This window comes from Ranitomeya imitator, chromosome 2 (genome assembly GCF_032444005.1).
Source record: "Ranitomeya imitator isolate aRanImi1 chromosome 2, aRanImi1.pri, whole genome shotgun sequence".
Classification (NCBI taxonomy): Eukaryota; Metazoa; Chordata; class Amphibia; order Anura; family Dendrobatidae; genus Ranitomeya; species Ranitomeya imitator.
In genome coordinates this window covers 281,957,909-281,980,139 of record NC_091283.1, presented here as the reverse complement: position 1 = coordinate 281,980,139, position 22,231 = coordinate 281,957,909, and the positions used below count along the sequence as shown (strand labels likewise).

At 45.8% G+C, this 22,231-nt stretch overlaps 1 protein-coding gene across 3 annotated transcripts in view; it reads left to right on the top strand.

Annotated features, from left to right (window-relative positions):
* Nucleotides 1-22,231, top strand: part of LOC138663148 (zinc finger protein 271-like) — a 78,140-nt gene that overhangs the window by 30,483 nt on the left and 25,426 nt on the right. For all 3 annotated transcript variants that reach the window (XM_069749292.1, XM_069749291.1, XM_069749290.1), the window contains exons 2-6: nt 10,952-11,101; nt 11,231-11,410; nt 11,494-11,617; nt 11,701-11,798; nt 11,997-12,087. In XM_069749292.1, coding sequence (XP_069605393.1) covers nt 11,024-11,101; nt 11,231-11,410; nt 11,494-11,617; nt 11,701-11,798; nt 11,997-12,087 — 571 coding nt within the window. In that variant the 5' untranslated portion in view covers nt 10,952-11,023. The remainder of the gene's footprint in view (nt 1-10,951; nt 11,102-11,230; nt 11,411-11,493; nt 11,618-11,700; nt 11,799-11,996; nt 12,088-22,231) is intronic.

The following is a 22,231-nucleotide window of genomic DNA, read 5'->3' as shown; positions in this document are numbered from 1 at the left end:
CAGAAGCCGCAGTACCACTTTCCTCCACCAACGGAAGCTCACAGAGAGAATCAGCCGAAGTACCACTTGTGACCACAAGAGGGAGCTCTGCCACAGAATTCACAACAGTGGGGGTCCTGTTACTTGCATGTGGCTGTGTCCTGGGTTTCTGCATGGGGAACAATGGGTTCCTGTTACTAGTGCGTAGGGCTTGGTATCTTCGTGGCGAAGGAAGGGTTGCTGTTACTTGTGTGGGGCTGTGGTCTGCGTGTAAAAGAAGGAGGTCCTGGAAATTTCGTACATCTGTATGCTGGGGGTCTGCATGGGGAAGGAGGGGTCCTGTTACTTGCATGTGGCTGTCTGCAGGGAGGCTGTGTGGGGAAAGAGGGGGTCCTGTTACTTGCGTGGGGAAGGAAGGAGTGCTATCACTTGCGTGTGGCTGGGGGTCTGCATGGGGAAGAGGGGTCCTGTTAGTTGCGTGGGGCTGCATGCTGGGGGTCTGCATGGGGAAGGAGTTGGTCATGTTGGTTGCATTGGTCTATGTGCTGGGGGCTGCATGGGAAAAGAAGGGTTCCTGTTACTTGCATGTGGCTGCGTTTGGGGAAGGCGGGGGTGTTGCTGCTTGCTAGAGGGCTGATGAGGGGAATGGGGTGATGTTTTCTGCATGGGGCTGTGTGGGTAAAAGAGCTGATGTTACACGGTGCAGTGCAGGATAATGTGTAATGTCACTTGCTTTGGGCTGCATGGTGTTTTGTATATAAAGCTCCTTTCCTCATTAATAGTATTGGGTGACACAGGACTGCAGGTTTACGCCACCAGGAGGCTCCAAACTATATAAAAAGCGTAAAAAAAGGTCGCTATGTAATGGGCTATATCCTCTGTGCTCAATTGTATCCCTCTTTTCTACAATTACACCCCACTTATTTAGAAGAGAAAGAAATAGCCAGCTTACCACCACGGTGTGTAACAGCACGGACTCCAAGCGGGCCACTTTCATTCAACACCCCACTTATTGGTTATCATTGCATTTCCCTTTTCTCCTTCGCCTCATTGGAGGAAACAGGACCATGGGTGTTATGCTGCTGCCACTAGGAGGCTGACACGAAGTCAATACAAAGAAAGTTAGCTCCTCCTCTGCAGTATACACCCTCATGCTGGCTCCAAGAGAACCAGTTCATGCTTAGTGTTCGTAGGAGGCACATGGGTCTGGTCTTCAGACTAAAAATCCTTTTTTATTTTAACTTATCAATTTTTTGATTTTCACTTCGGTTGAAGGGGCGACGGATCCTCTCAAGGTTCCGATCTCCCCAAACCAACAACAGGCGGGAAATGTGTAGTGTCGCCTCCACGTACTCCCTCCTGCGACGTGGGACGCCATGCCTGGGCTGATTTTTAGGGGCGACGGGTTCCTGATCTCCCCGCACCATCAACAGAAGAGCACATGGAGTGTTGCCTCCATGGACCCTCTTCTGCAGCCAGGCCTAATGCCGGACAACCAGCCCTGTCCATCCTAGGGGATAGAACCCCTTGGATGTACAGAGGCACTTTTTTGGTGTCCGTGCAGTCTCCACTGTATCACCTCTGTTAAAGTGGATGATGCAAGGAGGCCGACGGTCTCTCTCCACCTCCCTATGAAAGGGATGATGGATTGAGGGTTCCCCTTTATCCCTGCAGCGATAGGAGGACTTACTGTATCCTGACCTGCTGCATATAGCTGCGTTACCTGCCACCCAGCAGCTTCTCTAGGTAGGTGCTGGGGCTGGAGAGCTCTGAGAAGGCTGTTGTGAATTCTGTGGCAGAGCTCCCTCTTGTGGTCACAAGTGGTACTTCGGCTGATTCTCTCTGTGATCTTCCGTTGGTGGAGAAAAGTGGTACTGCGGCTTCTGAGTTTCCTTCCTCAGGTGATATGGTGAAGTCGTTAAGTGCTACCCTATTTAACTCCACCTGGTGCTTGGATCCTTGCTTCCAGTCAATGTTCTAGTGTTGGACCTGTTTCCTCCTGGAGTGTTCCTGTGGCCTGCTGATCTGCATAGCTAAGTTCCTCTTTGCTATTTGTTTGCTGTTTTTTCTATTCCAGCTTGTCAATTTGTTTTTTCTGCTAGCTGGAAGCTCTGGGACGCAGAGGGTGTACCTCCGTGCCGTTCGTTCGGTACGGAGGGTCTTTTTGCCCCCTTTGCGTGGATTTTTTAGGGTTTTGTGTTGACCGCAAAGTTGCCTTTTCTATCCTCGCTCTGTTCAGGAAGTTGGGCCTCACTTTGCTAAATCTATTTCATCTCTACGTTTGTCTTTTCATCTTAACTCACAGTCATTATATGTGGGGGCTGCCTTTTCCTTTGGGGTATTTCTCTGAGGCAAGGTAGGCTTATTTTCCTTCTTCAGGCTAGCTAGTTTCTCAGGCCGTGCCGAGTTGCATAGGGAGCGTTAGGCGCAATCCACGGCTGCCTCTAGTTGTGTTGGAGAGGATTAGGGTTTGCGGTCAACAGAGTTTCCACGTCTCAGAGCTCGTTCTTATTTTTTGGGTTATTGCCAGGTCACTGTATGTGCACTGACCTCTATGTCCATTGTGGTACTGAATTACCAGCCATAACAGCAGGCCTTCCGGGGTTGCGCTGGCATTGGGGTCCCATCCTGGCAGCGGGAAGGGGTGAACATCCGCTTCTCCTGCACCAAAAAATGTAGCACCCGGCTTCGGCCTTGTGCAAGCCGCAGCCGGAGACTCCGCCTGCACTATGACGCGATTCGGTTGAAGGGGCGACGGATCCTCTCAAGGTTCCGATCTCCCCAAACCAACAACAGGCGGGAAATGTGTAGTGTCGCCTCCACGTACTCCCTCCTGCGACGTGGGACGCCATGCCTGGGCTGATTTTTAGGGGCGACGGGTTCCTGATCTCCCCGCACCATCAACAGAAGAGCACATGGAGTGTTGCCTCCATGGACCCTCTTCTGCAGCCAGGCCTAATGCCGGACAACCAGCCCTGTCCATCCTAGGGGATAGAACCCCTTGGATGTACAGAGGCACTTTTTTGGTGTCCGTGCAGTCTCCACTGTATCACCTCTGTTAAAGTGGATGATGCAAGGAGGCCGACGGTCTCTCTCCACCTCCCTATGAAAGGGATGATGGATTGAGGGTTCCCCTTTATCCCTGCAGCGATAGGAGGACTTACTGTATCCTGACCTGCTGCATATAGCTGCGTTACCTGCCACCCAGCAGCTTCTCTAGGTAGGTGCTGGGGCTGGAGAGCTCTGAGAAGGCTGTTGTGAATTCTGTGGCAGAGCTCCCTCTTGTGGTCACAAGTGGTACTTCGGCTGATTCTCTCTGTGATCTTCCGTTGGTGGAGAAAAGTGGTACTGCGGCTTCTGAGTTTCCTTCCTCAGGTGATATGGTGAAGTCGTTAAGTGCTACCCTATTTAACTCCACCTGGTGCTTGGATCCTTGCTTCCAGTCAATGTTCTAGTGTTGGACCTGTTTCCTCCTGGAGTGTTCCTGTGGCCTGCTGATCTGCATAGCTAAGTTCCTCTTTGCTATTTGTTTGCTGTTTTTTCTATTCCAGCTTGTCAATTTGTTTTTTCTGCTAGCTGGAAGCTCTGGGACGCAGAGGGTGTACCTCCGTGCCGTTCGTTCGGTACGGAGGGTCTTTTTGCCCCCTTTGCGTGGATTTTTTAGGGTTTTGTGTTGACCGCAAAGTTGCCTTTTCTATCCTCGCTCTGTTCAGGAAGTTGGGCCTCACTTTGCTAAATCTATTTCATCTCTACGTTTGTCTTTTCATCTTAACTCACAGTCATTATATGTGGGGGCTGCCTTTTCCTTTGGGGTATTTCTCTGAGGCAAGGTAGGCTTATTTTCCTTCTTCAGGCTAGCTAGTTTCTCAGGCCGTGCCGAGTTGCATAGGGAGCGTTAGGCGCAATCCACGGCTGCCTCTAGTTGTGTTGGAGAGGATTAGGGTTTGCGGTCAACAGAGTTTCCACGTCTCAGAGCTCGTTCTTATTTTTTGGGTTATTGCCAGGTCACTGTATGTGCACTGACCTCTATGTCCATTGTGGTACTGAATTACCAGCCATAACAGCAGGCCTTCCGGGGTTGCGCTGGCATTGGGGTCCCATCCTGGCAGCGGGAAGGGGTGAACATCCGCTTCTCCTGCACCAAAAAATGTAGCACCCGGCTTCGGCCTTGTGCAAGCCGCAGCCGGAGACTCCGCCTGCACTATGACGCGATTCAGCGGCCCCGCCCACTCTTCCGGTGCTTTCCGTCCAAGACAAGAAGCACATGTTCAGATCTCGGTGGCCATCTTACTCCTTCCCCTGCTGCCTCTGGACACACCCTGGCATCGGGAAGCGGCTTCCTGGCACAAGGATCTGGAGGCATCAGTGCTGAGGACAGCGCTAACCACATCAGGAGTGCCACACTGCAAAGAAGACATAGGGGACACAGGATCTGGGTAAGGGAGCGCTGCACTATCACTCTCCCGCGACCTCTGCTTTACCCCACACTCTGTAGGAATCTCTTTTAAAGGGGCACATAGAGGGGTACATCATGTCCCAGCCTAAGGCACCTGAAAAATCTCATAAGACTATTAGTCTTTTTCACTTACTGTAACTCCTGCCAGTCTGCATTTCCTAAAGCTCAGAGTTCACCGCTCTGCAAAGCCTGTCACCTCAAATACGCGCAGGAGCCCCCTGCTGCAACCGAGCCCAGTGTACTTAATCCCCTTGAGTGGGTTTTGTCACTGTCGCAATCCATGGCTTCTCTGGCCAAAGCGATTAAATCCTCCGTGTTCTTTCTGTGGATCGCGGTGTTCACATGACTTGCATAGATGGATCCTCCCTTACACAGGAGCCATCGGCTAGCAGGGGCTGCAAGCAGTCTAGAAACGTACAGGCGACTGTCACATACAGGAGGGCTCAGCCAAATGTTCTTGCGCTGTCTATTAGAGAGCAGACATAAAGGTACCGTCACACTGAACGATATCGCTAGCGATCCGTGACGTTGCAGTGTCCCGGCTAGCGATATCGTTCAGTTTGACACGCAGCAGCGATCTGGATCCTGCTGTGCCATCGTTGGTCGGCGCAGAAAGTTCAGCACTTTATTTCGTCGCTGGATCTCCCACAGACATCGCTGAATCGGCGTGTGTGACGCCGATTCAGCGATGTCTTCACTGATAACCAGGGTAAACATCGGGTTACTAAGCGCAGGGCCGCGCTTAGTAACCTGATGTTTATCCTGGTTACCAGCGTAAATGTAAAAAAAAAAAAACACTACATACTTGCCTTCCGTGTCTGTCCCCCGGCGCTGTGCTTCTCTGCACTGGCTGTGAGCGCCGGCCAGCCGGAAAGCACAGCGGTGACGTCACCGCTCTGCTTTCCGGCTGGCCGGCGCTGACAGTGCAGAGGAAAGCAGAGCGCCGGAGGACAGACACGGAATGTAAGTATGCAGTGTTTGGTTTATTTTTACGTTTACGCTGGTAACCAGGGTAAACATCGGGTTGCTAAGCGCGGCCCTGCGCTTAGTAACCCGATATTTACCCTGGTTACCTGGGGACTTCGGCATCGTTGGTCGCTGGAGAGCTGTCTGCGATCGACATCGTTGTCAGTATCGCTGCAGCGTCGCTAAATGTGACGGTACCTTAACCCCTTCCTGACATCTGACGTACTATCCCGTCGAGGTGGGGTGGGCCCCTATGACCACCGACGGGATAGTACGTCATATGCGATCGGCAGCGCTCACAGGGGGAGCGCCGCCGATCGCGGCCGGGTGTCAGCTGCCTATCGCAGCTGACATCCGGCACTATGTGCCAGGAGCGGTCACGGACCGCCCCCGGCACATTAACCCCCAGCACACCGCGATCAAAGATGATCGCGATGTGTCGGCGGTACAGGGAAGCATCGCGCAGGGAGGGGGCTCCCTGCGAGCTTCCCTGAGCCCCCCGCAGCAACGCGAGGTCTTACCTCCCTCCCTGCCTGCTCCAGCCCCGGATCCAAGGTGGCCGGTGATCCGGGTCCTGCAGGGAGGGAGGTGGCTTCACAGAGCCTGCTCAGAGCAGGCACTGTGAAGCCTGCAGTGCTGCATGTCAGATCGGTGATCTGACAGAGTGCTGTGCAAACTGTCAGATCATCGATCTGTGATGTCCCCACCCCTGGGACAAAATAAAAAAGTAAAAAAATTTTTTCCAAATGTGTAAAAAATAAAAAATAAAAAAAAATATTCCTAAATAATGAAAAAAAAAAATTATTCCCATAAATACATTTCTTCATCTAAATAATATAAAAAAACAATAAAAATACACATATTTAGTATCGCCGCGTCCGTAACGACCCAACCTATAAAACTGGCCCACTAGTTAACCCCTTCAGTAAACACCGTAAGAAAAAAAAAAAGAACGAGGCAAAAAACAACGCTTTATTATCATACCGCCGAACAAAAAGTGGAATAACACGCGATCAAAAAGACAGATATAAATAAACATGGTACCGCTGAAAACGTCATCTTGTCCCGCAAAAAACGAGCCCCCATACAGCATCATCAGCAAAAGTTATAGTCCTGAGAATAAAGCGATGCAAAAATAATTATTTTTTCTGTAAAATAGTTTTTATCGTATAAAAGCGCCAAAACATAAAAAAATGATATAAATGAGGTGTCGCTGTAATCGTACTGACCCGAAGAATAAAACTGCTTTATCAATTTTACCAAACGCGGAACGGTATAAACTCCTCCCCCAAAAGAAATTCATGAATAGCTGGTTTTTGGTCATTCTGCCTCACAAAAATCGGAATAAAAAGCGATCAAAAAATGTCACGTGCCCGAAAATGTTACCAATAAAAACGTCAACTCAACCCGCAAAAAACAAGACCTCACATGACTCTGTGGACCAAATTATGGAAAAATTATAGCTCTCAAAATGTGGTAACGCAAAAAATATTTTTTGCAATAAAAAGCGTCTTTCAGTGTGTGACGGCTGCCAATCATAAAAATCCGCTAAATAACCCGCTATAAAAGTAAATCAAACCCCCCTCATCACCCCCTTAGTTAGGGAAAAATTAAAAAAAATGTATTTATTTCCATTTTCTCATTAGGGTTAGGGTTAGGGCTAAAGTTAGGGTTTAGATTACATTTACAGTTGGGAATAGGGTTGGGATTACGGATAGGGGTGTGTCAGGGTTAGAGGTGTGGTTAGGGTTACCGTTGGAATTAGGGTTAGGGGTGTGTTTGGATTAGGGTTTCAGTTATAATTGGGGGGTTTCCACTGTTTAGGCACATCAGGGGCTCTCCAAACACGACATGGCGTCCGATCTCAATTCCAGCCAATTCTGTGTTGAAAAAGTAAAACAGTGCTCCTTCCCTTCCGAGCTCTCCCGTGTGCCCAAACAGAGGTTTACCCCAACATATGGGGTATCAGCGTACTCAGGACAAATAGGACAACAACTTTTGGGGTCCAATTTCTCCTGTTACCTTTGGTAAAATACAAAACTGGGGGCTAAAAAATAATTTTTGTGGGAAAAAAAAAGATTTTTTATTTTCACAGCTCTGCGTTATAAACTGTAGTGAAACACTTGGGGGTTCAAAGTTCTCACAACATATCTAGATGAGTTCCCTGGGGTGTCTAGTTTCCAATATGGGGTCACTTGTGGGGGGTTTCTACTGTTTAGGTACATTAGGGGCTCTGCAAACGCAATGTGACGCCTGCAGACTATTCCATCTAAGTCTGCATTCTAAATGGCACTCCTTCCCTTCCGAGCCCTCCCATGCGCCCAAACGGTGGTTCCCCCCACATATGGGGTGTCAGCGTACTCAGGACAAATTGGACAACAACTTTTGGGGTCGAATTTCTCCTCTTACCCTCGGGAAAATACAAAACTGGGGGCTAAAAAATAATTTTGGGGGGAAAGTTTTTTTTTTTTAATTTTCACGGCTCTGCGTTACAAACTGTAGTGAAACACTTGGGGGTTCAAAGCTCTCTCAACACATCTAGATGAGTTCCCTGAGGGGTCTAGTTTCCAATATGGGGTCACTTGTGGGGGGTTTCTACTGTTTAGGTACATTAGGGGCTCTGCAAACGCAATGTGACACCTGAAGACCATTCCATCTAAGTCTGCATTCCAAATGGAGCTCCTTCCCTTCCGAGCCCTCCCATGCGCCCAAACAGTGGTTCTCCCCCACTTATGGGGTATCAGCGCACTCAGGACAAATTGGACAACAAATTTTGGGGTCCAACTGCTCATGTTACCCTCGGGAAAATACAAAACTGTGGGCTAAAAAATAATTTTTGTGGGAAAAAATGTTTGTTTTATTTTTACAGCTCTGCATTATAAACTTCTGTGAAGCCCTTGGTGGGTCAAAGCGCTCACCACACATCTAGATAGGTTCCTTAGGGGGCCTACTTTCCAAAATGGTGTCACTTGTGGGGGGTTTCAATGTTTAGGAACATCAGTGGCTCTCCAAACGCAACATGGCGTCCCATCTCAATTCCTGTCAATTTTGCATTAAAAAGTCAAACGGCGCTCCTTCCCTTCTGAGCTCTCCCATGCGCCAAAACAGTGGTTTACCCCCACATATGGGGTATCAGCGTACTCAGGACAAATTGTACAACAACTTTTGGGGTCCAATTTCTTTTCTTACACTTGGGAAAATAAAAAATTGGGGGCGAAAAGATAATTTTTGTGAAAAAATATGATTTTTTATTTTTACTGTTCTGCATTATAAACTTCTGTGAAGCACTTGGTGGGTCAAAGTGCTCACCACACCTCTAGATAAGTTCCTTAGGGGGTCTACTTTCCAAAATGGTGTCACTTGTGAGGGGTTTCAATGTTTAGGCACATCAGGGGATCTCCAAACGCAACATGGTGTCCCATCTCGATTCCAGTCAATTTTGCATTGAAAAGTCAAACGGCGCTCCTTCGCTTCTGAGCTCTGTCATGCGTCCAAACAGTGGTTTACCCCCACATATGGGGTATCGGTGTACTCAGGACAAATTGTACAACAACTTTTGGGGTCCATTTTCTCCTGTTACCCTTGGTAAAATAAAACAAATTGGAGCTGAAGTAAGTTTTTTGTGAAAAAAAGTTAAATGTAAATTGCTGGTCAACTTTTAACCCTTATAACTCCCTAACAAAAAAAATTTTGGTTCCAAAATTGTGCTGATGTAAAGTAGACATGTGAGAAATGTTACTTATTAAGTATTTTGTGTGATATATCTCTGTGATTTAATTGCATAAAAATTCAAAGTTTGAAAATTGCTAAATTTTCATAATTTTCGCCAAATTTCCTTTTTTTTTTCACAAATAAATGCATGTACTATCAAAGAATTTTACCACTATCATGAAGTACAATATGTCACGAGAAAACAATGTCAGAATCACTGGGATCCGTTGAAGCGTTCCAGAGTTATAACCTCATAAAGGGACAGTGGTCAGAATTGTAAAAATTGGCCCGGTCATTAACGTGCAAACCACCCTTGGGGGTAAAGGGGTTAATAAAGGAGTCTGTGTCATTTTTTCAAATAAAGGAATTTAGTCTGGCTGTGTCTTTATTTACCATACAACTACAGGATTAGTAATGGATGGGTGTCTTATAGACACCTCTCCATTACTAAGCCGTGAGCTTGATGTCACCTAACAATACAAAGGTGACATCAACCCCACAAATATTAACCCCACTTGCCACTACTACAGGACAAGTGTGAAGAGCGGGGCAAAGCACCAAAAAAGGTGCATTTAATAGATGCGCCTTTTCTGGGCATCTGCTGGCTGCTGTTTTAAGGCTGAAGCGGCCTATATCAATGACCCCTTACCAGCCTGAGAATACCAGCCCCCCAGCTGTGATCTTTAGCAAGGCTGGTTGTCAAAAATGGGGGGACCCCACGCCGTTTATTTAAATTATTTATTTAAATAAAACAACATGGGGACCCCTCTATTTTTCTTATCTAGCCTTGCTGAAGCTGACAGCTGAGGGTTGCAGCCCCCAGCTGTGAGTTTTCTCTGGCTGGTTAGCAAAAATACAGGGGAACCCATGCCAGTTTTGTTTTAAAATTGTTTATTTACAGCGCAGGAGCAGCTAATGAAAACTCCCATCCGTCGCTCCTGCTCTCTCTGTAATTCGCAGCTGCAGGTATCAAATGATGGGAGCAGTAGTCCCATCAGCTGACACCAGTGACCGGAGGTGAACTTTATACCTCCAATCACAGCTGAGAGCTCGCGCTGTCTTTTTACAGCATGGGAACCGCGGCTCTCTGACTGGCGGGAAGGATTTCCCCACCAATCAGAAGCTCTGTTTGCCACCCTGTCATGCACATGACAACGCAACAAACACCCGGTATTCAGACAGCCGAACAAGACCAGTAACACGGACTTCCTGGTGAAGTCTGTGTCCGTGCCCAAACAGTAGGTGTTCAGTATGGACTCCAAACTTTACTGTTCGGGTTCGCCCATCTCTATTTGGGATCAGATCATTTCTGTTGCGGTGTTTGTGGAAACAAAAAAGCTTTTATAAAAGCCTCAAACTTCTGTGTGTGAATCAGACTTAAGATCTAACGTGATAGAAGATTACAGTGCGGGGAAGACGGGAAACCTTCATATAGACGGCCGGTGGTGATGGAGTCAGTGACCGACTCTGGACAAATATGTTCTAGAGCCGTAGTAGAAGATGAAGATGTCGTCCTCATCATGAAGTAGTTATTTCTCCTGTCACGTGTAATGAATATCTCCTGCAGTATTGCTAATGCCGATTCCAGTGTCGGTAAATGAGATGAGAATTAGCGTTGTGAAAGATGCGTCTATGAGGAACGTATTCAGCTGCCGACTCCAAGGAAGAAACTGCTTGTTGTCTGTGGCCTAAATATATAGGTTTTATTAGTAGATCTAAAGAAGAAAACTGAATACTGTAAAATAATTAATCTCCTCATATGTTTCCCTTATTATCTCCAGTAATTGTATTATTGCAAAGGATTTTTATGATGTTACATCGGTTCATCTTCTCATTCAGGTCTCTACAATATCGGATCCTCTCAGTGAAAATCTTCTGTATAAGAGAATTTTCCTGATTTACCCATCAAAGATGGATATGGACAGAGACAAGATGGCGGAGAGGATATTACACCTCACCCTAGAGATCCTCTTCCGTCTTACTGGAGAGGTGAGAGATTGTGATGACATCACATTACATCATTCTTATCTATGGGAATAACAGATGGACAGAACTGGAGAGGTGAGGACTCTGGAAATGTGTGTAGTGAGCTTTATTAATGTGTCTTTCCATAACCAGGATTATACAGTAGTGAAAAAGACCTCTAGTGACCGCTGTCAGGACCCTGTGTCTGAAGGATGCAGAAGACCACTGAGCCCAATCACGGGGCCTCCACCTCACCCCCTGATGCTTGGGGACATCAGTGACCAGAAGATCCTAGAACTCATCTACAAGATGATTGAGCTGCTGACTGGAGAGGTGACACTGATGGGAATGCAGGGACATTATACAGTAACGCTATGAAGGGATCGGGGGGATGACGGTATCATTGTATGTGTCAGGTTCCTATAAGATGTCAGGATGTCGCCGTCTATTTCTCCATGGAGGAGTGGGAGTATTTAGAAAGACACAAAGCTTTGTACAAGGATGTCATGATGGAGGTTCCCCAGTCCCTCACATCACCAGGTAATAGACAGGACTAAATACACATGGCCTATAATTATCTGTATGTAAAGAATGAATTCAGTTCCTGTATGTGTTTTCTCCAGATCTGTCCAGTAAGAGGACAACACCAGAGAGATGTCCCCATCCTCTTCTTCCACAGGACTGTAAACAAGAAGATCCCAATGTTCCTCAGGATCATCAGGTAGATGGAGAGAAGGTGTCATGAGATCTCCCCTATGATGTGTAGACGGCTGTGAAGGTCTTGTGCTCAGTCTTGTTTTATCCCCCAGTATTATATGTTTTATACTTGTGTAATGAGAACGGTGGAGATGGCAGGATTAGAGCTGATCATAGATGGGACTTTTCCATCCATCTGTGACTTTTTCAATATTTGTTTTAGAGTGAAAACCTGACCCATATTAATACTACAGAGACATATGTGAGGGGTGATGAGCGGTGTAAAGAGGAGATTCCTACATATGAATACCCAGGTGAGTAGTAGTAGTAGTAGTTCTACCCTCTCCTTGTGTTTCATCACCCATCCCTTGCAGACTGTTAGCCCTCGCGGGCAGGGTCCTCCCTCCTTATGTACTTGTGTGCCTTGTTATCTGCTCATGTTTAATGTATCTGTCTATATTTGCCTCGTATTCACATGTAAAGCGCCATGGAATAAATGGCGCTATAAAAATGTATAATAATAATAAAAAAATAATAAATCGTAACCACTAAATGCAGAGAAGTCACAGATTCTTCTCAGTCACCGTCTGTGGCTGCTTTATCCGTGGTGTAGTCTGGCTGTATTACCATGATCGCCATTTTTCCTTCATTCAAAACTGTTCCAATGACTTTGGGAATTGAAAGCCCTGTCATATAGAACTTACAACCTGGAGGATCCACCTACCCTCTGGGGATAGAAGACAGTGACAGTTACCTGCCCAGATCTGTAAACTACAAAGCCAAATTACAGCGTACATAGAATGTGCTGACAAGTTAGAAAATCACTTGAGGAAATGTGTTATGATGGGTCTGTAAGAGAAAGCGGAGGGTAATGATGCTGTTGGCTTCCTAGAACCCTGATATCTTATAGGCTGAATCTACCTTCTCTTCCTTCTGTGCTGCTCAGTGTGCTCATATCGTCCCTACAAAACCAGGTCCAGTCTTTCTGGTCAAACTTCACTTCATCGACAACATTAAATGAGCAGTGAGGGCCAAGTCTGAATTTCTGTACAATAAGAGGATGTACAATAACAAATTGTATTTGTGGTACCGTGTTAGCCAGAAAAATCGATGTGAATACTTTTCTGCCCAATGATGACGAAAGTATTCTGGGAGAGATACCTTAATTGGCTAACCAGAAAATATGTTTGAAAGCTTTCAGAGCACAGTGGCTCCTTCTTCAGGCAAGATTACAAATAGAATAATAAGAAAAAAGCACAACATTTAAGGAATACTACAGTAGGACATTTGTTCAGGGGTTGGGAGGTGTGATGCCTCCTAAAGATAAACCAAGGAAATCTAATTATCGTATATACTCGAGTATAAGCCGAGAATTTCAGCCCATCTTTTTGGGCTGAAAGTCCCCCTCTCGGCTTATACTTGAGTCATACCCAGAGGTCGGTGGGGGAGGGGGAGCGGCAGCTGTGTAATCATACTCACCTGCTCCTGGCGTGCAGGGTTGTGGAGTCGTGGAGTCAGTTAGTTTTGGTTGGAGTCGGTAGAAATGTACCGACTCCAGCTTTAAAAAAAAATCTATTAATATTTCATAATTGAACTTTCATATGAATTTTATAAATGTTACTCAAATATATATATGTTCTATCAAACTATGAACAACAGTGATGAGCAGTTCTGCTGGAGATAGAGACATTTCTTTTACTACTTGTGTGTCACTGTTCTCCACTGCCCTTATCTAATCTTATACTTGGTTAACCTCATGCTGCCCCAACTCCCCTACTTACAATGTATGAAACTGAAAGTGAAAATGTGTTGCAAATTCTTACTAGTAAAGCTCCTCTTCTAGACTAGATGTTTACTAGGTGTGTGTCTTCCAAGCATCTCACAGCTGCTACTCAGAAGAGGAAGACTGTAAGAAGTATTATCCTTTCAACAAACTTTGCATCAGTTATCTGAGTACATGAGGAATAACAGTATTACTGACCACTATATCAGTTGTACGACCTGGCAATAATTTTGTACAATTGTTTTTAGGAAAAACAATTGTCATTTGGATTGTGAATGCAGAATTAAAAACTTGAGAATGTCAAAGAAGCGTCACATTAAATCAGCTGTATTTGAACATTTCACCATCACTCAAGATAGAAAACATTTTGTCTGTCAGTGTATGACAAATGATCCAGACGAAAACAAATGCTGTAAAGCCAAGATCAGTGCATATTCAGGCAAAGATAAAAATGCTCCTACCAGAGCTTCTAATCTAAAGAGACATTTACAGCGCTTTCATCCAGAAGTACTGAAAGCAGTGGATGATAAAGACTGCATCCAAACCAATGAACCAGTGCCCAGCTCTTCCAGCCAAACAAAGGAGCAGAGAACTTTGCAGCCATCAGTTGCAAGATATTTTGTCAGTGACAAAGTTACTGTGACAATGACAGTAGATACATTTAAAAAAACAGATCATAGAGCTTGTTGTAAAGGATAGTGTGCCTATTTCGTTATTTCTCTGGAGAGAGAGAGTATTAGAAAATTAGTAATCGAAGAAGCTTTTAAACGAAAGGAAGAACTTAAATAAACTCTCAAGGGACGCTTTCTGTTTCTTAAAATGGATGCCTGCACACGTCACAGAGTGAACTATTTTGCCATTAATGTCCGATTTGTTTGTGACAAAAATGAAATGGTTACCAAGACATTGGCAGTAAAAGACACCAAAGCTCATCACACCAGTGAGTTTCTCCAGGTCTTGGTGGAAAAGTTCTGCAAGACCATGAACTTACAACAGAAAGAACTTGCTCTTTATTCGGACTCCCATGACAGCACTACGAGAGAGGGGATCCGCCCTTAAGGAACAGGAAACCTACAGATACAAAAGGGCGGCACCTCTCCCATGCATCAGTTGGTTTCCTGTTCCTGAAGGGACTGGATCCTACGGAAGATACTAGAATTCCAGGCCGGCCGGGCCGAATTAGGTAGCGAGAGGGTCTCCTACCTCGGCCGGTGCGGGGTACCTGAAGGAGACACGGTGGCTCTGGGGGGCTGCACGGCAGTGTCTCATCAGCGTGGAGCGGTCGCCAGGGGGTGTCCGATCTCCGAAGCCGGCGCTTGGTGAGTGTACTGTTTCCCTCCCATGAGCGGCTTAGGGGAGGCTCTGAGGGGTCGGCGACATTGAGGAGGCGCCACCCGGAGTCTCGTGGCAAGTCTCGGCGTCCCACGTTGTTCACAGCGCTAACAGGAAGCGCTGTGGGCCGGGGGTGACGTCGGAAGGCAGAGCCAGCTGTGACTTCCGGGTCACGGAGCTTCTGCGCAGGAGCTCCAAGATGGCGGCGCCCACCGGGAGTGTGCCATCTGCGGGGTCCCCTTGCCTGACTCACACCCTAAAAAACTATGTGACCCCTGTATCCAGCAGACGGTGAGGTCCTGGAAAGTAGGGAGGGGATATAGCATGTAGATCTTACACTCTAGTCTACCTTACTTATCCCTGTAGGTGGCAGAAGAATCCTCTTCTATGGTGGCCAGTCTGAAGGAAATGGTTAGAAGGGAGGTCAAGCAATCCATTAAGGATCTTTCACAGTCAGGCTCTAAGCAGAGAACTCAGTGGGCATCTGATTCATCTGTGGATAAAGACAAGAGTGAAGAATCGGATGATTCAGCAGCATCATCTTCCTCGTCGGGGGAAGACGCTGCCCGGTTTTGTTTACCCATAGAGAGGATAGACAAATTAATAAAAGCGGTCAGAGGCACAATGGGTATAACAGAACCCAAGCCTCAGCTATCTAAGGAACAAATGATGTTCAGCGGCCTGGAACAGAGGAAGCGCAGAGTCTTTCCCCTGAATGAAAAGATACAGGAACTTATCAACAGGGAGTGGAGAAAACCGGAGAGGAAAGGCTCCTTACCACCTGCGCAGAAGCGTCGGTATCCCTTTGATGACCCAGCAGTGGGTAATTGGGAAAAGGCCCCAAAGCTGGACGCGGCAATTGCCAAGGTGGCAAAGCGATCCTCTCTCCCGTTTGAGGATATGGGTACGCTTAAAGACCCCCTGGATAGGAAAGTGGATACCTTCCTAAAAGGAACCTGGGAGATGGCAGCCGGCTCCTTAAAACCTGCGGTGGCGTCAACCTGCACGGCAAGGTCAATAATGGTCTGGCTGGACCAGTTAGAAACCCAATTAAAACAGGGGGCCTCTAGAGATTCCATACTTGCAGCGTTACCAGTAATCCAGGAGGGGGCAGCTTTTTTATCGGATGCCTCAATTGACTCTGTTAAATTGGCGGCTAGGGCAGCAGGTCTTTCTAATGCTGCGAGAAGAGCCCTATGGTTGAAATGCTGGCCGGGGGATATGCAGGCAAAAACAAAACTCTGCGCTATCCCTTGTAAGGGCGAGTATCTATTCGGACCTATCCTGGACGAACTCCTGGAGAAGGCAGGAGATGATAAGAAAAAATTTCCTAACCTTTTCAATCCATATCGTCGTCCCTTCAACAAAAGAAGGTTCAATCGGGGAGGAAGGCGGACTTTCTCACCGGGTAGGGATCGTTCCAGATGGGATGATAAGCGAAAAAGAGGCACAGGTCTCATGTTTCGCCGTAACCCGACGGAAAACAAAAAACAAGACCAATGACTGGCAATCCCGGTGGGAGGGAGACTGTCGCATTTCTCGGCAGAGTGGTCAAAAATCACAAACAGTGTTTGGATAAAAGACACTGTTTCCCATGGTCTCAGACTTGAGTTTGTCCATACCCCACGGGACAAATTCCAGTTAACACCCTGGCGCTCATCTCCCACTGAACAATTTGCCTTAGAAGAGGAAGTGAGGACTCTTTGCTCCAAAAATGTTTTGATTGAAGTGCCGTATTCTCAGGCAGGGGAAGGGTTCTACTCTCCCCTTTTCCTAATTCAAAAGCCGGATATGTCTTATAGGACCATTATAAACCTTAAGGGTCTCAATAAGTTTTTGGTGAAACATACCTTCAAAATGGAGTCCATCAATTCAACAATAAAAATGCTTTTCAACAATTGTTTTATGGTAGTAGTGGATTTGAAAGATGCCTACTATCATGTACCCATTCACGCTGATTTCCAACGATACCTAAGGGTAGCAGTACTAATGGGGGGTAGGATTCAACATTTTCAGTTCAGGGCACTCCCCTTCGGGATAACTTCTGCTCCTAGAGTGTTCACTAAAATAATCGCTGAAGTCATGGCACACTTAAGAGAATCAAACGTCCTTATAATTCCTTACTTGGATGATTTCCTCATTGTAGGGAACTCGATAGATCACTGTCTGTCACAATGGGAGGTTACTAAAGCCAAGCTAGAACACCTGGGTTGGATCATAAACTTCGAAAAATCTAAGTTACAGCCCCTAAATATTCAAAAGTTCCTGGGTCTAATGTTGGATTCAGTGACACAAGTGTCTCCTCCCCATAGAAAAAATAGATCTAATTCAAATTTATGTGTTAAATGCAATTAATACACCTTCCATGACACTTAGGCAAGCAATGTCCCTACTTGGGTCACTCACATCTTGCATTCCAGCAGTTAAGTGGGCTCAGTTCCACACCAGATCCCTACAAAGAGAAGTCTTGTTCCATGACAGAGCCTTGGGAGGCGCGTTAAAGGGGAAAATAACGTTAGAGCCAACCACGCTAGATTCCCTTAGGTGGTGGTCAGATAAAAAGAATTTATCAGCAGGGGTCCCCTGGATAGTAAATGTGTCCCGGGTGATAACCACGGATGCCAGCTCTTCAGGGTGGGGAGCCTACATGGGGGACATGGTGGTCCAGGGACAATGGGAACCCTTCACAACATTCTCATCCAACCAGAGGGAGTTGTTGGCGGTTGAATTGGCTGTTAAAAAATTCCTCATATATCTGCAGGGCCAGCACGTCAGAATTCTGTCGGACAACAGAGTTGCAGTCGCTTACATAAACCGGCAAGGGGGAACTCGTTCCGAGACATTGATGCAAATCACGGATCGATTGTTCCAGATGGCAGAGCTCAATTTTCTATCTTTGACGGCTCTCCACATCAAAGGAAAGGAAAATGTGGCAGCAGATTTCCTCAGCCGAAACATGTTAAGGCAAGGAGAGTGGTCTCTCAACGAAGACATTTTCAATCTGATCGTCTGCAGATGGGGTCAACCAGTGGTAGACCTGTTTGCCACCAGAAACAACAGAAAAGTAAAACTTTTTTGCTCGCTAAATCCCAGGGAAAATCCCTTGGCGGTGGACGCGTTTCTGATAAAATGGAATTTTCCACTGGCCTATGCTTTCCCACCACTGAACCTGATACCTCTAGTGGTGAGGAAAATCAGGGAGGATCGAGCGAAAGTTATCCTTATCGCCCCCTTTTGGCCCAGAAGAACCTGGTTTGCCTGGCTCAAGACAATGTCTGTATCGGTTCCCTGGGTACTACCAGAGATCCCGAACCTGCTTTCTCAGGGACCGATCTCCCATCCACAAGTGGCAGCACTCCATTTAACGGCGTGGAGTTTGAACGGTCACTATTAGTGGGGAAAGGCTTCTCTCCAAATTTAGTCGAGACACTCCTAAAGAGTAGAAAGCAAGTAACTACAAAAATCTACTCTAGAACTTGGAGGAAGTTCTTGTCTTGTTCAAGATTTGACATCCAAGACGGGATACCAATACAACAAATCTTAGAGTTCCTACAGAGGGGTTTCGAGTTAAAACTCTCTACTAGTACCCTTAGAGTACAGGTCTCAGCTCTGGGTGCCCTGTTTTCATGCAATATAGCAAACAATTATTGGATAGCGAGGTTTATGAAGGCAGTTAGTAGATCTAGACCGGTATATAAGGATAGGACAGTTCCATGGGATTTAAATTAAGTTCTGTCCTCTCTAACAAAACCCCCCTTTGAACCTCTGCAAGAGGCCTCAATCAAAATGTTGACACTTAAGACCGCCTTCCTGATTGCCATAACCTCAGCTCGCAGGATAGGGGATATCCAGGCGCTTTCCAGAGCTCCTCCATACACAGAAATCTTATCAGACAGAGTAGTCCTTAGACCAGACCCGGCATATCTGCCGAAGGTAGCGTCACGTTTCCATAGATCACAGGAGATAGTTTTGCCATCCTTTATTCCTAATCCCTCTAATCCTAAAGAGCAGGAGCTTTATACGTTAGACGTTAGGAGATCTCTCCTTCAGTATATCTCAGCTACTGATAATTGGAAGAAAGATGGAGCACTGTTTCTTTCATTCCAAGGTCCAAGGAAAGGATTTAGAGTGTCAAAATATTCACTAGCCAAATGGATTAGGGAAACTATATCTCTAGCTTACACAGCAGGTGGGGGGCCAGCTCCGCAGAATCTAAAGGCACATTCCACCCGGGCCATGGCGTCATCCTGGGCAGAGAGATCTGGAGTGTCAGTGGAGCAAATATGTAAGGCGGCCACTTGGTCATCTCCTTCCACTTTCTTTAAACACTATCGGTTGGATTTGGGGTCCTCCTCTGATCTCTCCTTTGGGTTAAGGGTGCTACAGACTATAGTCCCTCCCTAAGGTAGCTTACATCTCTGTAAATCTCTCGTAGTGCTGTCATGGGAGTCCGAATAAAGCATTAAGCTACTTACTGGTAGCGGCATTTTTCGGAGGCCCATGACAGCACCCTTAGTTCCCTCCCTATTCACGTGGGGGTAGCACTTCCTGATATGTAAATAGTGTAGTATGTAAATCTCACATATGGTGTCTGGTTACAATATAGTAGATTATTTTTTGTTTCCAAATGTATATAATGTATGTTTGTGTACCACTAACCGCGGTAGTCCTCTCAGGCTCTGAAATACAACTGATGCATGGGAGAGGTGCCGCCCTTTTGTATCTGTAGGTTTCCTGTTCCTTAAGGGCGGATCCCCTCTCTCGTAGTGCTGTCATGGGCCTCCGAAAAATGCCGCTACCAGTAAGTAGCTTAATGCTTTTTTAACGGACAATGCTTCAAATATGATAAGTACTATTAAGCTAATGAATGAGAGTAATGATGGTGACCAGCAGCTAGAAGAACATTCTGGGTCCACAGACACAGAAATGTTTGAAATAGAGGAACACAGTATTGTAACTGAGGAGCAAACTGAAGTTGCTTCAGATGAACAGCAACATGATAGTTTAGATGATCTTGTTGAAACTGTCAATACGTTCTTTCATTCATCACATGCACTGTGTTGTGCATACGTTACAGCTAGCTATAAGAGACAGTCTGCAAGAAGGACATGCTGCTGCACTGATTGGCAAGGTGAGAAAATTGGCTACTGTTGCCAGAACCCCTAAAGTTGACTCAATTTTGAAGAGACGTGCTGGAAAAGGGGCAAATATTGATCAAGCCATACGATGGGGCAGTACTTACTTAATGATTCAGAGCTTGGTTGAACTGAAAACCTTTCTTGTAGACATGGCTAACCCTCAACTGACGCTAAATGAAAGTCAGTGAAATCAGGTGACTGAGCTTGAAAAATTGCTAGAGCACCCATTTACAGTGACTAAAAAATTACAAGCAGAGGACTTAACTCCAGGTATTTTCTTAAAGGAGCGGAAGAACCTGATGTTTCGCCTGTCCCAAAGAGGAGGGTTAATTGCAAGTGGCATTGCTACATCAATGAAATGGAGAGAGGAGCTACTATTACAAAATAACATACTTTTGGCAGCTGTTTATGTAGACCCAATGCATCGGATTCTTCTAGATGATCAACAGCTAACTAAAGGAAAAGAAGCTCTGTTTGAAATAGCAGTGAGGATGAAATGGTTGCAGAACAGTCAGGAGGAACAAGAAGAATTTGGTCGTCCTGCCACATCTTCACCCTCATCAACTGATGAAGAATTTAATTTGGAAAAATATTTGGATCACAAGGACCATGCAAAGCGTTCCCGCATAGAAGAGTCATCCCCATCAAATAACACAGCCAGTACATTTCAGCAGAATTTTTCATGTGCACTAAAACAAAATTGAGAAATTTGACCGTTCATCAAAAAAACAGTGCAACAAGCGATTCCTCTGTATCCTGACATTGTCAGAGATGTTGCCCGAGTGGTTACTGCTTTGCCACCAACCCAAGTTAGTGTAGAGAGGTTGTTCTCTGCTCTCAAAATAATTGGATCAGATTTGAGGGCATCCATGAAGGAGGATCTGACAGAGGCAATACTTTTTCTGAGGACAAATTTATAGATTTCTTCTTATTAACTGCATAACAGTGTTTATTGCATATTTACTTACAAGAGTTTAGAAAAGTTTATAAAAGTTATTTGCTATATTCTAATTGTATTCTAATAAATATAGTTTTTGCTCTAAGTGGTCTGATTACTTATATGATGGTGAGAAACTGAATAAGCACAATGTTAACCCCTTTCTGACATTAGACGTACTATCCCGTCGAGGTGGGGTGGGCCCCTATGACCACGGACGGGATAGTACGTCATATGCCTATCGCAGCTGACATCCGGCACTATGTGCCAGGAGCGGTCACGGACCGCCCCCGGCACATTAACCCCTGGCACACCGCGATCATGATCGCGATGTGCCGGCGGTACAGGGAAGCACATGTGATCGCGTTGCTGCGAGGGTCTTACCTCCCTCCCTGCTTGCTCCAGGCCCGGATCCAAGATGGCCGCGGATCCGGGTCCTGCAAGGGAGGGAGGTGGCTTCACAGAGCCTGCTCAGAGCAGGCACTGTGAAGCCTGCGCTGCTGCATGTCAGATCGGTGATCTGACAGAGTGCTGTGCACACTGTCAGATCACCGATCTGTGATGTCCCCCCCGGGACAAAATATAAAAGTAAAAAAAAAAATTTCCAAATGTGTAAAAATAAAAAAAATATTCCTAAATAATTAAAAAAATATATATATTATTCCCATAAATACATTTCTTCATCTAAATAAAAAAAAAAACAATAAAAGTAAACATATTTAGTATCGCCGCGTCCGTAACGACCCAACCTATAAAACTGGCCCACTAGTTAACCCCTTCAGTAAACACCGTAAGAAAAAAAAAAAGAGGCAATAAACAACGCTTTATTATCATACCGCTGAACAAAAAGTGGAAGAACACGCGATCAAAAGGACAGATATAAATAACCATGGTACCGCTGAAAACGTCATCTTGTCCCGCAAAAAACGAGCCGCCATACAGCATCATCAGCAAAAAAATAAAAAAGTTATAGTCCTGAGAATAAAACGATGCAAAAATAATTATTTTTTCTGTAAAATAGTTTTTATCGTATAAAAGCGGCAAAACATAAAAAAATGATATAAATGAGGTGTCGCTGTAATCGTACTGACCCGAAGAATAAAACTGCTTTATCAATTTTACCAAACGCGGAACGGTATAAACGCCTCCCCCAAAAGAAATTAATGAATAGCTGGTTTTTGGTCATTCTTCCTCACAAAAATCGGAATAAAAAGCGATCAAAAAATGTCACGTGCCCGAAAATGTTACCAATAAAAACGTCAACTCGT